The 23,025-nt window shown below is 40.3% G+C and overlaps 2 protein-coding genes and 1 long non-coding RNA gene across 3 annotated transcripts in view; 1 reads left to right on the forward strand and 2 right to left on the reverse strand.

Annotated features, from left to right (window-relative positions):
- Window positions 1–7,497: 7,497 nt before the first annotated feature.
- Window positions 7,498–23,025, reverse strand: part of LOC125899485 (uncharacterized) — a 51,788-nt gene continuing 36,260 nt past the window's right edge. The window contains exons 2-3 of the long non-coding RNA XR_007450734.1: window positions 17,051–17,136; window positions 7,498–8,052 (exon numbers count right to left, since the gene is read on the reverse strand). This is a non-coding gene — a long non-coding RNA (uncharacterized LOC125899485). The remainder of the gene's footprint in view (window positions 8,053–17,050; window positions 17,137–23,025) is intronic.
- Window positions 12,067–14,307, forward strand: dlx1a (distal-less homeobox 1a). The gene is made up of 3 exons (XM_049593866.1): window positions 12,067–12,538; window positions 12,828–13,027; window positions 13,434–14,307. Exons 1-3 carry the CDS (start codon window positions 12,229–12,231, stop codon window positions 13,683–13,685), a joined length of 762 nt encoding a protein of 253 aa, XP_049449823.1. The 5' UTR covers window positions 12,067–12,228; the 3' UTR covers window positions 13,686–14,307.
- Window positions 19,573–21,840, reverse strand: dlx2a (distal-less homeobox 2a). The gene is made up of 3 exons (XM_049593865.1): window positions 21,345–21,840; window positions 20,743–20,927; window positions 19,573–20,598 (listed from the first exon to the last, which is right to left on the reverse strand). Exons 1-3 carry the CDS (start codon window positions 21,661–21,663, stop codon window positions 20,272–20,274), a joined length of 831 nt encoding a protein of 276 aa, XP_049449822.1. The 5' UTR covers window positions 21,664–21,840; the 3' UTR covers window positions 19,573–20,271.

Consider the following 23,025-nt stretch of genomic DNA (forward strand, 5'->3'; position numbering starts at 1 on the left):
TGAGGATCTGATTCAGAGGCAGCTGCAGGTCTTTTTTGTGCCGTATGGTGTCACTGAGTCCAGCGATATTTAAGGTGTGTAGGTATACATGTTTACATATATGCGTCTGTTGTTTGGTTTAATGTTTATTAAATCATTTTTTACATTCTGAATATGTGTGTGGTCTCCGGTGTTGCTGCAAACACAGAGCCAGGTGGTAACAATTGATTAAATCAAATTTCTGCCCAGAGCAAGAATTCAATTACAGCATTAGACCTGTAATCTGATGCATTCATGCCTTCACATGCAGAGCTGTGTGAGCTGTATCTTTATAGTATCAATCCCTGTATTTAAGCTTATTTATGTGATGTTAGGAGGTGCAAAGGGTTTCACATGAGAGACATTTTTAGTATCAGATGTATATAAGTTGCATGATTTGAATATAATATATATTTTCTGATCCTACACAGATTAAATACGCTCTGAGACAACAAGTAGAAAACAACATGCATCTTTTATTAAGACTGATATGAACATAATCTGTTCAGAAAAAAAAAACACTTTTTCCTTGTGTCTTCTCTGCAGAAATTTCCTTCCATCAGACTTTACAGCGAACAATGCAGTCACACTACACCTGACAGGTATTTAATCTCTTGTAGCCCATTTTATCTGGGGGATTCCCCTCTCTTACAATTATGAAGTGCAATTTAGAAATCAAACCCGGGAGCAACATTTGCTGGCAGAGGAGTTATGAGAAGATCCTTTTTTTTCCTCCCCTCTCCACGATTTAACTAGAACGTTATGAGAACTCACACAGCGAACACACAACCTTTTGTGCACAAGATAAGTCCTGAAACGTTGCCACGATGATATAAATGATGTTTTCTTTTCAAAAAGGTGATTATGTCATGGTGAAAAACAATACGGATGACAGAGCTGCAGGTTATACCTGGGTTTGTATTACAGGAATAGTATTGTATGAATTTGTAATATTGTTTAAGTTTCTTTGGAGAATGATTTATACGTTTTCAGCTACAATATGAATGAATGAATTCAGCATTTTGTATCAGCTATGGTGGCCATTCTGCAGAGTGAATCAGACCACAGAGATAGCATCTTAGGTCTCAGAAGGCAATTAAAAAGAAATTAACTCGAAGTTTGTGTTGTCTGCGATTTTTCCATGTTTATTTTGAGGTTTCTTGGAAACTCCCACTTTTTAATTACACCAAATGCTTATTTTAGACTTCTCTTTTTTTGACCAGTTTCCACTGGTCTGCAAAATGCTGTAGATGCTATCAACAATGATGTCAGTGTGGCTATTTCTGCTTCACATATACACTGATCTGGTGCATGTATAAATAATTCACATAAGGTCAAGCTTTGATCCTCTGATACAGCCTCTCAGATTGCCAGTAGTGGCAGGAAAACCAGTAGATTGAAAATGAGGAATGCATCAAGGGGTGTGCTGTTTACTTGTAGCGCGGGCAGCTGGTTAGCCACCCCTCTGCCGTTTTACACCCCCCTCCCTTGCTTTTCAATTCCAGCCAGACCCCAGGCTCGGCCACTAACTGGGGGCTGGAATATTGTGCACTGGGGATCAATGCGGCCCTGAGTGAAATGTCAACTGTGGCCCTGCGATGTGTCAGGCTGTGAGGGAGTTGTAATGGCTATTGATCCACTGTGCGCTTAATGCAGAGCTGCCCCGCCACGACGCAAGCCAGCTGCAGCAGAAAGATATATGTATGAGATGAGCTAAAACTGAGAAAATAGAAAAGAAAGAGCCCACAGTTTTGTCCCCCTCCTCACATCCCTCCCTCTCTGGCTGCAGATTGATCTTCCTCTTCCTGCTGATTCTAACTGGGGTCTGTCATTATCTTACTCTGTCATTAGGGGCTCCATTGACAGCCTTGGCCTGTCTGTGTCACTCTATTGAGACAGCAACACTTTTCCCATGCAGTGTTCCCTACATTTATTAAAATCTCTGACAGCCTTGTCTTAGCTTTCTCCATAGATGGCTGAGCTTCAGGCAGCGGTGCAGCAGTGTAATTGGAAGACGAGGCTCTCTGTTCCTGGCTAGTAATATCGGAGAGGTACAGCTGTAGGTCAGACTGGTTTATATCAGAGCGCTAGTGATGACGAACGAAATCAGACAACCTTTGTCTAAAGGGTCAGCGTCTGAGCAACAGTATAGAACCTGCATTAATGCCTATATCTGTGAACCATGTGTGTGTGTGTGTGTGTGTGTGTGTGTGTGTGTTTGCTGAAAGGATGGTAGGCCAACTCTAAAATTCAGGGGAGAGCACCCTTTGATTTCTTTTTAGTTAGATTTGGTTTTACTCTAAGAAAAAATGTAAAGACTTCAAATATTTGCATGAAAAATATGGATTTTTTGTGCACTACAGGTCAAAGGTCATTCTGGACAGCAATCGTGTCTCTGCATTAAGGCTCATTTATACTCCCTGTAGGTATGAAAACAGATACATCTGTTTCAAACATTGTAAAGGTCACTGGCCTCATACTTCAACGCTTCCTTTATGTTGGTATAAATACAGCCAATAGGTGGCACTAGAGGACAGAGTCGAGAGTTTCAGACATGTACCTTTTAATGGAGGCAGCATTGTAGATAGTGGTGGTCCGTAAGGCTAATAAATACACTGTGACGTGGACGGAGAATTCTTTTCAGTAGATTAATGATACGTTCCGTTTTGCCATTTTTAAAAATGCGTTTGTCGTCTCTTACGGCCTTATTTTGCTTGAATTATGCTACACTGCCCCAACGATCGCCAGTGCTACTGCTTCTATCATGCATATCCGTAGACTTAAGAAAGCGCGCATCTAACGTTAGGGGTTTATTCTCCTCATCAACGTTAGCTAGAAGCTAATAGGATGAATATATTAAAAGCAGAGTAGATGTAGATCTTTGTTTCTACTTTAACTTAATTCTGCATCTTGACCAAAAACAGACCTACAGTAAATGTGTCAAATATAAGATGAGAGTGGTAACTCTTGGTTCAAAATAAGGAATGGCGGGAATATGAGGTCAAAGGACAGCAGGATCCGAAGAAATTATTAATAATGCTGAAGAAGGTCTATAGAAGTGAGCTATAAGGTTCAGCCTCGCCTCCCCACCCTAATAATTTTCATACAGTCCCTAAGGAAAGCAGCCCTCCTTCAGTATTGGCTTGACAAATATGCATTTGAGGTCTAATTGAAGGGTTTTAGAAGGTTTCATCAGACCAGAGCTTTCAGAGTTTTCTCAACAAATGTCAAAATAAGATTTTATATAAAATCACAAATTGCATGTTTTCCCATTTGTATAACGTACCATACACTATCTTTAGACTCCTGGTCTCCTCCTACTGAGAAGGAGAGAGATGAAAGATTAAATTATAAAGTATGTGAAAATGGCTATAGTTTGACTTTTAAGGTTTTCACAGGACATCATACACCTTATTTTAGAGCTGTGTTTTTGCATTATGAACAGCAACACATGCTTCAATGATTAGGGACTGTACAGATATTATTTGGGACAATGAGGGGAGCTGAAACTTATGTGCCAGATTTTTAAAAAGTAAAACCCACCCTGGTATTTGCTTATATTTTTTGGGCCACTATCTTAATTTAGAAAAAGATTCAGTTACACTTCATTGTAGTTTATAGAGTATTTGTTATGTTTCAGCAGCTTATTAGTTGACATTCAACTGTATGGGTTTATTATATAGATGTTTAAAAGATTATGTATGAAGTATATGTGAAAATTCATGATATTCTCAGAATAATTTAGTTGAACTTGAAGCATTCACTCATCCTGTGCTGCATAGGTTGCATGGCTAGTTCAAGTTTAACTAAATTATTCTGAGAAAATGTGAATTGTAACATATACTCGATAGATAAACATCTGCAGACAAAACTGAACAGTTGAAATGTTGAATCTCAACTAATAAGCTGTTGAAATGCTACAACTACTCAGTAAACTATCTGTAGCCTGACTATTCAATTAAAGTGTTACTAAAGATTCTAACAACCCCTCTTCAATAGCTTAAAATAATTGAGCATTATTGACTTTATTTGTTTGCCATTAGTAACTAAAAGTACATAAATGCTTTAAATGGTGTACTGCTATTCAAAACTTAATATATCAATAGGGCAATAACTTTCACATAGCCATCAAGTACAATTAGCTATTAGCAATATTGCAGCAATCAAAGTAAAATAATGTCTCCTATTAACAAACATTACAGCTTTTTTTCCAAACTGAAAGCTTTTAAATGAACCATAATTATGCTGTTGAGAGTTATTTCAGATGATACTGTAGCCTGATATGTGTAAAAATAAATCAAATATTAACCTGGGATGAGAAAATGCTGAAAGAACCTCTCCTACTCTCCCAAAAAATAGCTAAAAGACAAAACACACAACCTTCCCCTTTCCCTAATAATTTTCATTCGGTCCCTTACCACTGTCACGGTAAATAAACATCTGCTTGTAAAAATTAGTTAATACTCAGCTGCTGCAACTCAGAGAATTTGATATAAGGAGCCAATTTGGTTCAGTGTCACAGTCACCGAACTGTAAAAAGATTACGGCAGATTTCAATGTGAAACAAAGTGAAAATGAAAGAGCCTGTAAGAAGCAACCCAAACAGTTTTATTCTCACAGTCTTTACATAACCTAAATTTCTGATCATATGATTATTGTTTTATTGTATTCTCCGCTCCCGGACTATTACTGTAGGGACTTGACAACTTGAAAACATTTCTGGAGGCTGTCAGGAAGTGCACAGTGGGGTGCACTGAATTGAGATTGGTGGTTTGTGGGGTATGTGTGTGTGTGTATTTGTGTGCTACACAAAAGCGACGCTTAGTATAGGCTGGTGTTGGGACCAAGCTGCTTCTCCGTGTTACAGGAGGCACAATCAGGTAGGACCAGGGGGTCTCTGGCTGTCTTTGCCCCCGTAACACACAAGGCTGCTCAATGGGATGGAAGTTATTGGAGGGTTGGGGTGAAACAGATGACATGGTGTGTGACAGAGACTCATCATTTGAGTGTGATACAAGTATTTGAGCTGCAAGGCTGTAATGTTGCTCGGCTTGTCTGGAAAGATTTATTCCAGATTGCAGGGCCTGAGGGGTCAGCGGCCGTACATGTGGGAGGTTTCTCTGGGGGGGGGGGAGAATGCACTTTTGGGGGAAGAGGTTGTGGACATAATGAAACAACAGGCTAGAGAAAAACAATTAGTCTATATATCTAACAATCATATCTACAGATCAGAATGCTTTAACGATAGTCTTCCCAAACACAGAAACAAAACACAGAGCTCTTTGGAGCTAATTCAACATTAGCTTTCATGAAGATATACATATGTTGCACACAAGGGCGTAACTTTGGTTTGAGAAGTGTAGGGGCACAATAAAAGGGGAGGTCTAAGGATCCTCCCATAGAAAAACAAAAATAGCAATTTGAATCTACATACATTTTGGGACTATGGTAACCAAAACAAAATCAGGGAAATAATTAAGTTGGTCATGCTGCTAAATCCTGCCAGTGTAAATGTTCTAAATATGCTGCTCCTCCGTTTCATTTTTGGAGTTTATCAGAGCAAAATCAGCAGCTCATTTCACATTCTCAGCCGAAATCTGACCGCTGGCAAATTAAGCATGATTTTTGTGGTTTAAAAAAAAAGACAAAAAGTTTTTTTAAAGTAGGGGGACACACATGCACACTGTCCCTGGTGGAAGTTGCACCTAAGTGTCACGCTTCCTAGAATACAATGTATTCCTGCATCCACAAAACTTGAATTTACGGCCTCACTCCTGTCTGACAGACAGAAGCTTCTTTTTTTTCCAGCGAAGAAGAGGAAATGTTTAATCCAATACCCACTGTGAAAGGAAAAAGTAATGCATATCTCACTATCTCGCCTGTCTCCCGGCGGGATGAAATTGAAATTTTAATGCATTTCAGAGTTTTTCCCCCGAATGGAGAAGCTGATAGACACGGGGATGTCATATTTACAGTATGAACACCCATGGTTTAATGCACTCTACAATACTGCCATCTCCAAGTTCTCCGGAACAAAACATGCTCTTGAACATAAAGGAAAGGCAAAGAAGAAAATTATTCCTCAAGCTTTCTATCAAGCTTCTGCATTCATGGCAAAGTCTAAAGGGCATGTCAGTCCTCCTGCCTCTGAGAGAGGTAATTATCCTTTTCCTGTCAGAGAACAACAAATGATAGCCAACTATGGGGGTGCATTTTCAGGAGCTGAAATTTGTCAATTGGAAGGAGAAGGAGGTTTAATTTTCTGGCAGCTGCATATCTACTTTTATCATGCCTTTTTTCAGTGGTCATTTGTTGCATGTTTTTTTTTTTCCTCTATTCACATGAGCCTGCACAGAGTAGTGCTGTGAGCTTCTGAGGGTGTGTTTATGTGCCCTGCATTAACATACCTATTTATAGTCCTACACTTTCTTACAGTCATCTTTTTTTCTGTTGTGACCATTTCACAGATTATATATTGTCCAAGTAATTTCCCTTTCAGCATCTGTGTTTTTTACCTTTCAGAGAAAGCAGTGAATGGAGGGAAAATTATCACAATTACTCACATAATTGAGCCGTCTTTGTAGCAAGTGCAGCTTCAGTAGCCCTTTTTTTCCATCAGCCAAAATGGTTTCATTATATGGGTTTTTCATATTCCCTGACACAGGGCTCTGCTGAGGGCCTGGCGCGTGGATGAGATGCAGGATGAACAGAGCGAATCATTAAGGTCACAGTAGGAATAATTATCCCAGCTATGGAAAGAGCATCTACAGCCTTTTTTCTCCCCCGGCACAAATGCAGTGTCCACGGTTTTGTTACGAATGGAGCTTCCACCTTCTACTTATACAAAGAAGAGAGGGGGAGAGCAAGACTTGTATCAACATGACAATTTTCCATCATTAAGACTAATGACAGGCACAGACTGTGGGGATCAAGGGGAGCACAAAAAAGAGAGGCGCATTCAGGTGTTGGCTGAGTGCTGACCTCCTTCCTGTCTTTGTTGGAGACTTAACTCTTAACAAAAACTAAAAAGGGGTTTCAGACTAAAGGCGCAGTGGCAGCTGAACGTCAAGCAGCCCAGCTCTCCATGGGCAAATGACTTAATTGGCGAATTTGCATGTTTTCCATTTGCAGGGAAATTAATTCAATAAGACCTACATGTAAAGATGTTTAATCAATCGTTGTTTTAGTGTTGGTGAAATAATTCCCCAGCTTATAGCTGTGTTATATGGATTCTACTCCTGCCATGCAGCTCTGCCACATCACCACAGACTATGAGTTGATTAAATTTCGATTATCCTTAAAATTGATTTTCTGATCAGTTGACAATTTGATGCCCAGATCTTCACTTAACAGTTGGGGATGCTGGGACATGTAGCAAGTATGAAGCGTAGTTGTGACACTGGTTTCTTTTACAGTTTAGCTGAATTAAGTAAAAGCCATATTTTTCCAAGTCCTTTCTCCCCAGCCTTCACTCAGGTAATTGGTCATTTTGCAGCCAATTTCGGGCAGGTTGGATGCTTGCTGCCATGGCCTGACCCCTGCTGCTGCTGTAATGGGGACAGCATTTCTACCAGTTCGCTGGGGGCTTTTCCACACCGTGACCCCCAGCTTTCTGAGGAGAGAGCTGCTCTGAACACTGAAGGGGGGGAAAAGGAGTTGAAATGTGACTTCTCAGCACTGCAATGACCAGCTTTAAGTCTTATCACACACATGATGATTACAGAGTCCTTCCTTTTCATCTACAGGAGAAGTTTTTGCAGTTAGAGATTTCATTTGCTGGAAATTAAAGAGTCACTTAAGTTCAAAATGTTTCTGATTTGCCTCTCTTTGTGAGAAGTTACTAAATGAAGATATATGAAAAAATAAAAAAAATACTAATGCCACAATCATAGGCTCCTTATTTCCATTATCACCAGGCTTCAAGGCTCAGCAGTGGTGTGAGTCATCTGCAGAGCAACAAGTCCAGGTTTGAGTCCCAGCAGCATCTGGTCATCTGAACCTGATGTGATGCAGTTTCCTCACAGTCATCAACGCCTGAAAACAAACAGAACAATCATTATTATACTGAACACCATTTTCCCATTGCTTTATTATTTATTTGCTATAGAAAACATTTAAAATATTTTGGCAGTCATTACAAGAAATTATTCTACTTTTTAGCATCTATTAAAGGCACAATATGTGATCCAAATATAAATAAATAGCTCCGAACACCGAGATATGAAACAGGAGTTGAGCCTGCTATAACTCAAACTGACTGACAGATCTTTTTAATTTACTGTATAACAAGTTATTGATATTTCCTTGTGTTTACAAACACTCAATTATTATCAGATGAAAAACACAAAATGTTTTAATTTGAACTGAGTAAATCTGTTTTTTTTCTGGACATAAATAACTTATTGGGTCCTTCAGAAGAGAAAAGAAATCTTAGCATAATTTAATTTCATAAACTAGAGTGTGACCTTACTGGCAGGGAATAAAATAAAGTATTAAAATCAGGTATTTACACAAAAGTAAGGTAGCTACATTAAATTATTGTGAGACAGTAAATCTGGAAAAAAAAATAGGTTTTTGTATTTTCTGAAAACAATAAAAACATGATTTCATTTCCCCGTGTCCCTCCTGACCCTGATAATGCAATCAATTAACCAATATGACAATCCAGTCTCTCAGATATTATGAATCATTTTTTTGTTTACGTTTAACTCAGTAAACAAAATCAATTCACATTTTGATGCCACATTGCACATGAAAATAGACACTGAATCGAGTTAATTGTAGTGCCTCTAGTTTGCGTTCATTGACGCTGCTGCAAATTACAGGATGGCAGCGAGCAGCCAAGCCAGAGAGGAAGCAGAACAAAAGGCAATTTCACTTGTTTGATCCGCTGCTTTTAAAAACGTAAAATAAACCTGCGTATAGTGTGACATTTCTGCAGGAAGTCACGCGCCGAATCATATTTGCATTTGGAGCTCAGGTCGTGTGGTAATAATGTCCATGATGGGCAGTGTCAGACATGATGAGCTGGTGTATTAATGAAAAAAACAGGCAGTATAGAGTGAGAGAACAATTTATCTTTTGTTATGAATTTATATATTTGAGATGGATATTTATGCAGCATGATGTTCAGGCCATGCATCAAACAGACAGCAGAATTATTAATTTCAAAAAGGCTTTTCTTCTTTTAATTCGCACAGAAAATCCCAAGAAATGGTCAAATAATGTAGAAATGATTAAACCAAAGCTGGAAAAAATATGTAAAAATATACACCTGCATTTTGTTTTCCCTATAAGGAAGGGGAATAAAAAATCCCTGCAACTCCAATGACAATAATTAATCACAGCTCACATGCAGAGTCTGCAGGGTGCACATGGAGCTGTGCCTTCACGCAGCATGGATACACAGTTTACCAACGCACCGCGGTCGGGATAATATTTGGTGGCTGTGAAAATGTGGGTTGGCATGGCAGTTGAGGAGGGCTTTCTATCACCGGCCTGAAATGAAGTCTGTGACATCTTGGCCCGTTTACCCCTCCACCACCCCCCCTCCTCTTTCTGTCTCTCCACCTCTGCACTAACCCTCAGGTGAAGAGCAGCAGGTGTTAAAACACCCTCAGCCACAGAGCTACTCACTCCTAATGAGTCCTGCCTCCGCGCTCCATCCATGCATGGAGGACTTTATTTTTAGTGTGGCTAGTTAGAGCCCTTGTGCCATGCTGCAGGACGCACCGCCGTGGTGGCCTGCGCTGCCCTCCTGCCAGCGAGCGCAGGAGTCAAATTATAAATTAAAGTGGTAATATTATCACACGCCTGCTCATCCTTAATGACACTGACGATGGCTTGAGACAAAAAAGAAACACTCCAATAAATAGTTAATCCTTTAAGTTGCAAGCAAATAAACACTTTGTAAAAGATTGATTTTGCAAATAAAAATGAATGATTTATGCAGCATATCTGCTCAGCCCTAAATTACATTTACTTCCAATAAAAAGCCTGTAATTATTATTGCTATTATTAGTAGTATACTCGTGGTGTTATTTTACATTTTTCTTCAAATTCTGCCTCTATTCTGTTAATGGTTTTGCTCACAGCCGCGTGTCAATTTGCAGATACTATAATCGTGGGAAAATAATGACAGTTATCAGTCGCACCCACCAAGTACCCATAAAAATCTGTCCTCTGTTCTGGAAGATGATAATTATTGGTTGTACTACCATTATCATTGTCGTTGTTGATAGAGGAAATCTTGAAGCATTTTTCGAAAGTAATTCCAGAGAAATCACTTCAAATTGGCCTATTTTAGGGGGACAAGGGACCAGCTTTCGTTATAGCCTAATATTGCACAGAAATCTTTAAATTCAGGCATCCGCAGCCGCCTGGCACACTGTGGCACACGTGCCGTGATGTCAGCGCCTGCATTTTGATAACACATTTTGCAACTTGCTAGTTCTGTTTTGAGTTCAATTATGCAATTACACTGATAATCACAGTGACGGAATTTAACTGCCTTTAATTTGTTATTCAGGTGGAGATGGAGGGACTGCGGATGGAGCAGCCAGCCTGTGTTTCTGCTCTGCACAGACACCAGAACACGAGCTGCAACCTGCAAATGAATCCTAATAAAAATGAAGACCTGCTGGATACTTTCTGCTTTTTCTTCTTTCACCAAGCGCGTCCTGCAGAGGCTGTCTGACCCCCGGATGGCGCGGATTTATCTGCTTCTTTTCCATCACTTGATTTTTAAAGTAAGTTGCTTTTAGCTGCTGATTGAAATCAAGATCTTTTTTTAATATATCCTGGTTAAACTCCGCTTGCAGCTGCAGCAGTTACAGCTATTGAGCTGTGGAGGTCTAACCCTGCAGCTCAAGAGAAAAAAAAGTCTCCTATGTTAACTCAGTCGTCAGTTCAATTAAATCAAATGTCCATGGATAATTATTCTTGTTATAGGCATGGGAGGCTGGCCGCACCCCCGTCCTCACTTAGATTCATGCTAATCAAAGGTGCCAGTGTTTAACAAAACTGTGACCATTAATTGATTGCGATGGAAGGTGCGTAAAGTCGTTTGGAAAGCAATGAAATGTGATAAGGCAATAGACCTGCGTGCGTTCATGGCTGTGTTGTGAAACAGGGAATAGCTCGGTGGGAAGCAAGAAAATATAACCAACAATTTCCCACAATTATATATTATATAGTTGTGTAATAATTCCTAATTAATTCATTATTACCTTTTTTAAAAAAAAAAATAGACTACAATTACACATTGATCTGCTAATTTAAAAAATATTATTTGCTATTTTGTATGCTGTGATGTTATATGATTTCAGGTGTTATAAAACATCATCAGGGCCTATATATACCTGAACCAACAAACCTCATTTGACATTAGAGCACAACTGTTTTACCGTCCCACATGTTGCCAGGTGTAACTGAGACCTCAAGCCACTGTAAGTGTTAAATACATGACTAATTACAGACCTACTTATGAAAATTGAACACTAGTGTTATGCTAATACACCTTCACCCAGATAGAGCTTTAATCAAACTGGCCAGCAGTAAAGAGCACCCTTTAACGAGGCCGGAATATTAATTTAACATTAATTAATGACGCTTATGTGACAACCTGGACTTTTAATACAATGTGGCAAACCTGGTGGTGCCGTGTAATGCAGCGCTGCGCCGCTACAGATGACAATATTTTATTAAATATTAAATATTATGTGGACAGGGTTGGGACAAAAGTGGATAAGGTGTTATCACCTTATGGTATGGATTATTTTTTAAAATTTTGTGGCTTAAATTGATGTTGTTATTTGAAGAACTGTGACTAATAATAGTAATATTAATTTTAAAATAATAATAACAATGAATCTTGACATGTCATGAGGATATCTTATAGGTTTTTGTGGTTTTCCTTGACTTTATCAGGTTCTTCGGACCCAGCCCCAGCGTCGCCAATCGGCTTCCCTCTTGGAGAGAGTGGACCAATCAGCGACAGTCTTGATGAATATTCATGAGTCCGAGATTCAAACCTTTGAGCGAGTTTGTCTTGGTCCACAGCATCATACCTAGGACTTTTCACAGGCACAAACTACATTTTCTTATGAATGGAAAGAGAAAAAATCAGTTCGGCTTAAATTGGGACTCATCCTTCACTGAGATCATAGAAGGAAAACAACAAAAGCAAGACAAGGGGAACCGCCAGAAGAGATGACAATGACTACAATTCCAGAAAGTCTTAATAGCCCTGCCTCAGGAAAAACCGTTTTCATGGAGTTTGGACCCCCGAGTCAACAAATGTCGCCTTCCTCCATGTCTCACGGACACTATCCAATGCACTGTTTACATTCTGCAGGTCATACCCAGCACGACAGCTACAGTCCAGCCTCGTCGTTCCCTAGGTCTTTGGGTTATCCATACGTAAACTCCGTCGGCAGCCATTCCACCAGTCCATATCTCAGCACAGTACAGACTTACCAAAACAGCTCGACACTCACACAGACGCGGTTAGAGGAGACAGGTAAGTGTGCAACAGCATCTTTGGATCTTAAATATGAACTTTCTGTGTTGGCACGGCTCTCATGTGTATACAGTCCTCGCTGCAGCGAAAAAGACGACCCAGATGTTGGAATTAGGCTTGGTAATTATTTATTGCGTAACGCTATAAACAATGTATGCAATTAAGGGTAATTATACCTAAAGTACAGCCTGTAAAACTTGCGCTGGAGTATTCATAGCGGCGCAGCACCGTTGGCTACAACTGCCTCCTCATTTTTTACCTTCTCTTTGCTCCTTTCTGTCTCTCCCAGCGCCAGAAGCAGAGAAAAACACGGTGGTGGAAGGCGGAGAGGTTCGATTCAACGGGAAGGGGAAAAAGATTAGGAAACCAAGGACTATCTATTCCAGTTTACAACTTCAAGCTCTGAACAGGAGATTTCAACAAACTCAGTATTTGGCGTTACCGGAGAGGGCTGAGCTCGCAGCGTCGCTGGGTCTCACTCAGACACAGGCAAGTCCACGAACAACACAAATAGCTTCACACTGCAGCAGCAGCACTGGACATTTTTACGCCTTTTAAACCTCATTTCTTTTTTTACAGTATGCATGTTTATTATTATAATTGCTCCATTATTACAATCAATATGGATCATCACATATTAATATAATATGAAATGTCTGACACCAATTTAAGGATTTTTCCCCTGAATTTACCGGCCATTCATGTGTTAATATCAATGACATCTTAATACAGTAATACCATAATCAAGGGCAAGATATGAATATGTTTTTTTCTCTCTTGACTTTATACAATGGAATCTACTGCGTGCGTAAAGCGTGCGTAAAAGATGTCCAATTCTTTTCTAACGCTCCTTTAGTCAGTTTTCTCATCCAAATAATTTCCTTTGTCTCCCCAGGTGAAGATTTGGTTTCAAAATAAACGCTCTAAATTCAAGAAACTGATGAAGCAAGGCGGTGGCACAATTGACACCAACGCTTTAGCCACCGGCCGCGGACTGTCGAGCGGCTCTCCCTCGGTGGCACCTGTCTGGAGCTCGCCGACCACCGTGAAGACCTCGGTGGGGACAACCGGATCTTACATTCCCAGCTACACCTCATGGTATCCAACCACACACCAAGAGTCTATGCAACAGTCACAGCTCATGTGAACAGAGACCTCAGCCCTCGACTCTGCCATGGCTCGTGTATCGGGATGGTGAAGGGGCCTCTGCGCGGCCCAGCACTGATAATACACAACAACAACAACCCCGGAGTTTGCTGCCGCACGCCGCCAGTTGCAGTGGCCTCCTCGTGACGGCAAGCAGCATAGAAGAAGAAGGGAGGGAGCTGAGAGACTGAAAAGGCACGCATTGCGCCCAAGGGCAACAAGTCTGTGACAGTCAGCGGAAATGGAAGACAAATAGATCCTTTTTTTGGCTGCTGTTTATCACTTTTGTGTCAGTTTCTATATTTTTTTAATCATATTTGTGTGAGTTATTCTGTTTATAAGAAAACACGTGTTTGTTTACACCAGATGTTGGGCCCAAAGTGATGCTGACCTGAAACCAATCTGCATTCATTAACAGTTAAAGGTCTACTAGGCCATAAGGGGTGTTTCTTTAACCAAATAATTACAATTAATAAACCATCACCATAATGCTTACAGCACATTCAACCACAGGACATATTGTGCAAAGCCTCAAATCGCTACTATGTTGTTTATATGTGTTTGTTATTTAAGTTAAATTATTCAGACTAGTTTTTCTGTTGAGGTAAGTCTGTGTTCATTTTGTAAGTGTGTTTTGAGATAACAACACTGTGTTGTTAATGCTGCACTAACGCAAGCAAAGCTTTTCTATGCCGTGCCCCGATGTTATGTGAAAAAAAAGGAAAAGGCCTGACAATTTGCTGCTTTAGAAAAAAATACCCGGAGGATGAGCAGCTCATTTGTCACTGTATTTTGTACATAATTTTCAGATTTGTTTTTGTGCTGTACTGGATACGCTGTGAAACAGGGTTTTAGGCTTTCTGTATTCGTCGAGATGTGTTTAGTCAACATAGAAAATATTTAGTTTTGTATTGATCACTTTAATTTATTGATCTGTTTCTGAAGTTTATGTACATAATGTGCAAAGTTTCAAAAGCAGTAAAATAATGATTTAAATTATGTCAAGAAAGGTGTCTGATTCAACACACCCCCACCCCCACTCCTCTCTCATCCACCCCTCCTCTCATGTTGGAAAAGAAAGGCTTCAGCATGGTGTAGGTTTAATGCGAGCTGACACAAAACGGTATCATGTTGGTTATTGTAGCAGACACCGTGTGAGAGCGTTTGTGTGAGCTGCAAAAGGCTCGTCGCTTAGATTTATGGTCGTGTTTAGCATTTAGCCTACATGGGTTCCTGCTGCTGCTGCTGCTGCTGCTCACTGGTTGCAGATGTTGCCAAACCTCTGGAGTGGAGAATTAGAAATCTGACATTGCATCTAAAAAATATGACTTCCCATGCATCTGCACGAAAACATCTTTACGGTTGCATGCATCACATTAAATAGAAAACACATCGGCTGTGAATCCCGGCCGATATAAGCTGCATCATTTCTATCATCGCCATCTAACCGTCGCGGTGCGGGAGACCTGGATTCATTCAACAACACCGCTTATTTCTTTTCAAGCTTTTCTTGAAGATAATCTTCTATTTGTCTTGCGACAATCCCCATTTTTCTGCCGTGAATGGGAGAGATCAATTGTGTGTGTTAAGTGAATAATTGCGCAAGAGGCAGGTGCTGCAAAGAGACTGGACGAGCACGCGGGGACACAGGGCGGATCAGATGGAGATCAGTGAAAGTGGAAAGTTCAAAGGCCTTCTTGTTTGGGCTTCACACTTTATTCATTGGCTCTAGTTATGCAATCTTGCAGGAGGCCCTTTAGGTTATTTTAAATCGCAAAATGTGTTCACATACAACTAGTTTGATTTGACATGCTATAAAATAAAAAATGGGCATGCATTTTATTTATTATGATTTTTAGAAAATGCTAACTGAAACTAGACACAGGTGGAATTACCTGTCCATTCAAACAGCATTTACTCTAGATTTAAAAAATAACAAGAATGTAGAAAATAAAAAAAAAAACAACAAAATAGAAAATATTCCAGAAAACAATACAATATAGGTTTAAATATTAATGTCTGTGCCTGCAAAGAAACAAAGAACGAAAGAAAGAAATTCATTGCAAATGCGCGACTTGTAGCCCTATCCTCCAGCTGCAATAGCTCCATGAATATATGCATGTTTTGCAATTGTAATGACAAATTTGATGCCATTTGTACGGTGTGCAGCATCCCTTAAAGAGGCCAGCACGAGCCCATATACATCACATCATAACCGAATTCATTTCTAATTTATTTCATGTGTATTCGTTGTTAAAATGGGCAAAAAATAATGTATTATTATTATTATTATTATCATCATCATCATCATCATCATCATTATTATTATTATTTACAGCAGCAGTATCAGACTAAACGAATCCGCTTCAGAGAGACTAAAAACAAAAAAGCTTTGGCCCAGTTTATCTATTGTCTGCTGCTTGTGTAACATTCCTGTAACAACCCTGTCTCTTTTGATATTTTAATACAAAGTTCAGAACATACACAGCCCTTTGTGTGCAAGAAGTATAACAACGCTATGTATATTTCGATACCATTATGAAAGAATATGAATTGTGCTGCTGCTGCTGCTGCTGTAGTGAACATAAATCTGCCTACCTAGCCCCAGAAAGGCGCAGCTGCACATCCAAGAGGGTCAGCGTTATTTCGCTGTATTCTCCCCTTGATTATACGAGCTGAGCCCATCAAACCCAGCATAATTACAGTAATTTCGCCCTTATTTATTCTAATGCAGTTTCCTATCTCTAAGGTAATTATGAGCATTTTTTTCGCACGGAGGAGCTTTCTGCGTTGACAAAAGAGACAGTGCTCTGAAAGAAATGTGCTGCTGCAATAGAGGAGAGAGAAAAAAAATATAGCGAAATAGGTGAGCTGCCATTTCGTCACTGTTCCCTTAGACTTAGCCTATGTGTAAGGCTGGCAAATTGCTTGCAGGTGTACATCACGGAGTTGTCAATGCGAAGAGGCTTCAAAATTAGCAAAGCACAATGTAAGAGTAATGAGAGCAGCGACGAGATTAAAGAACAACTTGTGTGTCTCCCCTTCCTTACATTTCCTCTCGGTGTGAGCAGCTTTCTTTGCTATAGGACTTTTTGCACAAAAGCAACACATTAAACACCGGAGACTTTATTTTTAAGTTAAAATAACCCTAAGATTATACTGGGGAAGAAGCAGCCTTTGAAATAGTTTTATATCATGAAAGAAGATTCATAGATATGACTAAGAATTAAAATAAATAAATGCTGCATGCATGACAAAAAGGGATAAATTATGCTTAGTCTGTTTCCTGTTTTTGCTCATCTCAAATGCAATCACCCGTCTCGCTACTTTCAGTGAATATTTAAGAAATAAACATTTAATACACACCTTTCGGCTTGCAATAAAGAGGCAGGCTCCCTCCCAGGGTTTTGCAGAAATCAGCATGGAGGCAGACGAGCAGCAGCAGCAGCATCCTGCAGCACAGACACAAGATAAGCGCTTAAATCCCCCAAAATGTGTCCCATGTGTTGGTCTAAGCTATAGCAGCAGAGTTCAGAATATGACTGAAAATGTCTGCTTTATTTCCCTCTCTTTATAGCTGATGGGAAAAAAAAAAGTAGATTATTAGCATAAATGTTTACTCCTCATTACGCTGATGACATTGTGCACTCGAGATCTTGGTAATCTTTGGGGGAAATTATGAGTAATTTTTTAAAATTTAAAGCAGCAGTTACCATGCAATTCAGGCTAATTCTGCGTAGGCTCCACACGGATATAATTATCGTTGAGTCAAGATGTTAGGCTAAAAACTATGCATTGATATTCCCCATTTATTATGTACATACAACTTTGACAATGTTGATGCTTGAAATAGCGGGAAATTGTCTTGTGTAAAAATAACACCCCATATTAGGACATCTGAAATTGCGAAGAATTATATAGTAATTGCAGGCTTTCAGATCTGAAAGCCAGAATGCTCAAACCAGAGCAAATGTGGATGAAATTACAGATGAGGGTATAAATTAGGATAGGGGGTATGGCATTTACAAGTTGCCCGGAGAAATGCAAAAGTAAACCAAAGCAGCTCTAATCCATTGGTGGAAATCAAGCATTAGAAAACACCCAGAGATCTATTATCATTATTATTATTCATATTAATATTATTATTATAATGAAATCGATACATATTGTTCTTAAATCTGTGCTGATTACATCACAGCTGGCGTACCTATAAGAAAAGCACACATGAGTGAATATTTAGGAGTAAAGTAAACCAGCCACAGTGTTATTTCAGTTCATGGTGCAAGTGATCGTGCAGGCTTGTCATGATGCATGCATTTATTCTCTGCACTATAACAGTATAGGCACATTAAATCCACAAACACCCACACAAAGGCAGGCAATGTATATATATATATATATATACAGATGTGTTGGAGCACAGCACAGACCTGCAGCATGTCTGGGATCGGATCCTGTCAGCTCCAGGGAGGAGGCTCCATCATGGAGATATAGCAACCGCTGACAAGCTACAGTCCTAATTATGTACAAGGAAACGATCCCACTTTATGGCCCGTGGTTGTTTGAAGGGAAGCGTGTGGGATAGACAGTGATGATCATGAATGAGAACTAAGTGATGGGACTGTGTATTATTAATACCCCCCCAACCCACCCTCCCCCCCGCTCGATCTATCTATCAGAGTCAAAATAGCTCTGATAAAATAGCTTAAATAAAATGGGCTTTCTAGTTTTTTGGACGTGTGCCTGTGTTTACCATGTAGCCCACAGGCCCTACATGAGCCACATAAATAATGTAGGTCAATCTGCTCGTCTTCGGAGATCACAGGCTTTACTTGTGAGACGTGAGAAATGTTTCCATGATGTTGTAGCTCCGGGCTGTCTTGGACCGAGTTCCTCTCCCCTTTTTCTCTTGTTAGGCTGAGTTCATAAAACGTCTGGAAAGCGGCTCACTGACTCCACAGAGTCTGAGGAGCCTGTGCTCATTCATACCCACCCTCATCTTCCCCTCTCCGCATGCCAAGGCGTGTTGTTGTGTTGCCTCCCCCTCCGCTGAGCCTGCGCCCCGGGCCTCGGCCTCTGCCTCTGCCTCTGCCTGCCTGAGTGAGTGAGCCCCGGTTCGGCTAATCGTCTGTCGACGGAACCGAGTAAAATAAGCCCAGACAGCTGAGGAATTAGCCTATCTCAGCTTGCTTGTCGACCTCTTGTAATTACAAACAACATAAAAAATACTTAAGAAATAGCTTTAAATTAGTATAACGTTAGCTGTACAAACGTCCACCTAGCTTAAAGTTCAACGGCCATGACGAACTTAGAGCTAACGGCTAGCTCTCGGTGGAGCTATTAACACGGTTGCCAGGCAACGCAGCTAAAGGTTAGCTTAATAAGCTAGGCTATTAATTTGTTAGCTACAGGTGTGCATTTATCAGGTAATTTTTTAACGAGTTTCACCCTATTACAATAAAAATACAGTTAAATATAATTTAAATGTAGGCTAACATGTTTGTGGCAGCCTACTTTGATTCAAGATATCGGGAGTTTCCCACATTAGATTAAATTAGCCATATAAAGCTAACGTTATCAGTTTCTAAAATAAAGTCATCTGATGTGGGAAAATCATGCAGCATTTGTGCTTTAAAAATTAAATAAAACCGATGTATATTTCTGTAAAATAAAGTAGGCTAGACTAAATTAAAAATAGATAGAATAAAATAAATTGTTCATTGGCTCTTTACAAAACCAATAAGGCTACACAAAATATCCCCAGTCATCCATAAATAAATGCCTGTTATGAAAGGAAAAAGAGACATGAAAGAGGCAGAAAACATTTTTTAAAAGAAAAAAGAGAGATGCATATTCACAGAAAACATTTTTATTTAAATAACGTCTGGCCATATATGTGGAACATTGCTAAAATAAATAAGACAAAAAATACAATTAAGTGTGATACAAGTAAATCAGAGGGTAGGACAATCAGTAGCTTACGGTGGATAATGGATTTGCACCAGTAGCCTAAAACAAAAAAAGAGTCAAGGCGACATGGGCTATCAAAAAGCTGTGGTAAAATATTTACAAACGTGGATTCAGACACTTACCCCCCTGTAGGCCTATATTCAAATCAACTAATGACATAAGGAATGGATAAAGGTACGCTGTTTTATCGCGCAACAAAATGAGGTCATATTGAAAAAGGCACGATACAGTTAATAACTTGTGCTACATTTGATTTGTGACAGGTTGTCCTGCGATGGATGTTTTGTTTTTGCAGAAATGGCAAAAAAGTGACGTCCGCGTAAAAGCAGGCTTGCGCCCAGGCTGTGATTGCTTTGGGTAATAGTGGTTCATTCATCCCTCGACATAAACAAAATAAATAATACAAAAATAACTGTAGAAATCTGTGTCTACCATTTACCAGTGCAAAGACTGGCAAGGTCCATGAGCCTGTCTGGCTCCATTAACTTCTCCTAGGTGCCTGCGTGTTTGGTTCGCATGGCGCACACACGAGGTCTGTAAAATGAAGGTATTGGCATTTTTCTTTTTTTTCACCAGTATAGTCCGATTTAAACCCGATTTTATTGTTGTTGTTTGTTTCAGAATATCGTCCCAGCGCTTATGGCGGAGTTGTGGTGGTGCTGGATCAGAGGAGGCTGCAGATGCGTCGTAGAGTTCGTGGTTGAGTACCAGGAGTAGTTTGCCAAAAACGATGAAGGCGCAGTCGTGTTGGGAGGGCTGCTGCTCTGAGGTAAACTGGAGTTGACACTGTTCATTCTTTGAGTCTGTGGAAAGTCCCAGGCAGTAGTTGGCGGAGACGTGCAAGGGGGAGATTCACTAGAAGCAACATGTTGCTCTGGGGGGATTTCTCCACTTTTCCACAACTTCTTGAACTTGGAGCGGCGGTTTTGGAACCAGATTTTGACCTGAGAAAGAAACGGATGCAAGCAGAAAATTGATTAACATTATTTTCCAGCTTAAATCCCCCTATATTTAAAAAAAAATCATCTCACATTAGACACAGAGTGAATATTTGACAGCGCATGAATCCATGTCTTAGATGCACCCACCTGTGTTTGCGTAAGGCCCAGCGAGGCTGCCAGCTCGGCCCGCTCTGGTAGAGCCAAATACTGCGTCTTTTGAAACCTCCGTTGAAGTGCAGCCAGTTGGAAGCTGGAATAAATGGTTCGAGGTTTCCTGACCTTCTTTGGTTTTCCATTAACCATCCGGATTTCTGGCTCGCTCTCTTCTTTCTCTGAGGGAACATTCAAAAACAATTCACGTTATGCATGAAGGATATTGCAGTTTTTCAGTTGCATAAAACTTCTGCACATTTTGCACCGCCATCATGTTTGTGTAACCTGATAATTAATTTGGTTTTATCAGATTTTTAGATCATAATGCCGAGGGGAAAATCAGAAGTAGCCAAAGTTTTGCGTTAGATTTGTATTTAACAATACCTTCATTCATTATCAGTGTTTATGCAGATCTGTGCAAGACAAATGGGCTATGTGTCTAATAATTTCTGGCCACATAATAATTATCTTGTCACTTGTGTGTTGTGCATGATTCAACTTGCTCCTCAAACATTTCATGCAATAGGCAAGTTCAGTCTCAAACAAAAGCATGTAATTAATTTACACGTATAAATAAAATAAAAGAGCTTCCTTACCTGTATCGGCTGGAGTAGGAGAGGAGTTGGAGCCGTAAGAGCTGTATGAACCATAAGATGAGTTGAAACCAAGGTCGTATGACTTTGCGTTATATGGCACAGTACTCGTGGCGTTGCCGTGGTACTGGTAAGAGCCGAGTTGGCCAAAGGGAGACCCTGCGCAGTGGCCAGGCTGTTGGCTGTTGTAATAGCTGCTGTCCGTCGCCGTGGACACCGGCAGAGTCGGGGACTCCTGCGATTTGTGCAAGCTGTGGTAATTGCTTGAGGTAATCTGGTTCGAATGCATATCAGTATTTAAGTTCTCAAAAACCCCAGTCATCTTCGAGTTGGAGCGGAGCAGCCTCGTGTAAACCTATGCGCAAAAATCGCAAAACTGCGAAACTGCGAGCTGAAAACACGACTCAAATCTTGGACTGATGACACCTTTTCGTGAATCGAAACGCATCCCCGTGTAAACTGTGGCAAAATCAGCGGAAGGTGTGTCCCTCTCTCAGTGGCCTGTGATTATCTGCTACGGTCGGTGGTGGGAGCGCATTTATGAGAGAGTGAGAGGGAGAGCTACTGTGTCTGAGGCAACCAATGAGTAAGGGCTGCACGACTGACTACTCCCCACCGCGTCCACCCTCCATTATTTGTTCAGGTCTGTCTGTCCTGGTTGTCTGCAGAGAGTTCTCCATCAAAGCATCTCAAAAGAACCACTGAAAGGTACCATGACTAAACCTGCAGGCCCAACAGGGGTTTTAACCTACAGATTAAATATATATTTTCTGTGCATAACCGGTCATTAATGTAGAACATTTAATGTGACTTCAACATGTGGATAACATGTACTGCACACTAGAAAAAGACCCCATTAAATTGGTGCCTCAATTAGTTTTCACTGGCTTTGCGGTCAGCCCTCTTCATTTGAATTTCACGCTTGTCAGTATAACAGATTTATGCTCGTTTTTCAGCACACTGAGTTCGTTTCGGTGGAACCACAGGGCTTTTGGGTGTCACTACATCATTGCATTTTGGTCTAAAAAAGAAGAACTCAGACTAAGTACAAACCGAGTGTGGTTCACACTTGTCTTGAGAAAGAGAAGGACACTGAGGGTAGGTCAAAGGGGGAAACAAATGTGTTGATACCAATTTAAACCCTATGAATGATGCTGGAGGTGACTCAAGGGGATAGCAACAGCGCACCCAGGTGTTGGAAATCTGACTTACAGCCATTTTCCTTTGGCCTTCTGTCTGCATAGAGAACAAAACAGAAACATCAACTGCCTTATGAATAAACTTTATTCTGTATCAATAGGTTCACAGAGCTATGGCTGACCAATACGACCTCACATTGACTCCAAAGTGTTAGTTCTCCTACAATAGCGAAGTTCATGTTATGACAGAGTTGTTGAGTAGCCTGTGTTACGCGCCACAAGATGGCAGCATAGTTCCTTTTATTAACACAACTAATCGAGCTAGTTTTCTGTAATGCCACTGCATGTATTGATCAGGCTAAACTGAAAATGTTTAACTTGCTCTAAGACAAATTCTGTCAGCCAGAGCATCACTTCAGCACCCCAGACAGTGTCATAGATATATGGGGTTTATGCAACACATTTATAATCTAATGTAAGTCAAAACGACGCCTAATGGAATCGTTATGAAGCTTATCTCTCTGTTGGAGATCTCTCTGTTGAAC

The sequence above is a fragment of the Epinephelus fuscoguttatus genome, linkage group LG13 (genome assembly GCF_011397635.1).
Source record: "Epinephelus fuscoguttatus linkage group LG13, E.fuscoguttatus.final_Chr_v1".
In the NCBI taxonomy this organism is placed as follows: Eukaryota; Metazoa; Chordata; class Actinopteri; order Perciformes; family Serranidae; genus Epinephelus; species Epinephelus fuscoguttatus.

Coding starts and splice junctions, on each gene's coding strand:
- dlx1a (XM_049593866.1), top strand. CDS start 12,229: ATGACAATGACTACAATTCCAGAAAGTCTTAATAGCCCTGCCTCAGGA. Junction 12,539..12,827: donor GACGCGGTTAGAGGAGACAG/GTAAGTGTGCAA, acceptor TGTCTCTCCCAG/CGCCAGAAGCAGAGAAAAAC. Junction 13,028..13,433: donor TGGGTCTCACTCAGACACAG/GCAAGTCCACGA, acceptor TTGTCTCCCCAG/GTGAAGATTTGGTTTCAAAA.
- dlx2a (XM_049593865.1), bottom strand. CDS start 21,663: ATGACTGGGGTTTTTGAGAACTTAAATACTGATATGCATTCGAACCAG. Junction 20,928..21,344: donor TCCTACTCCAGCCGATACAG/GTAAGGAAGCTC, acceptor ATGTTCCCTCAG/AGAAAGAAGAGAGCGAGCCA. Junction 20,599..20,742: donor TGGGCCTTACGCAAACACAG/GTGGGTGCATCT, acceptor TTTCTTTCTCAG/GTCAAAATCTGGTTCCAAAA.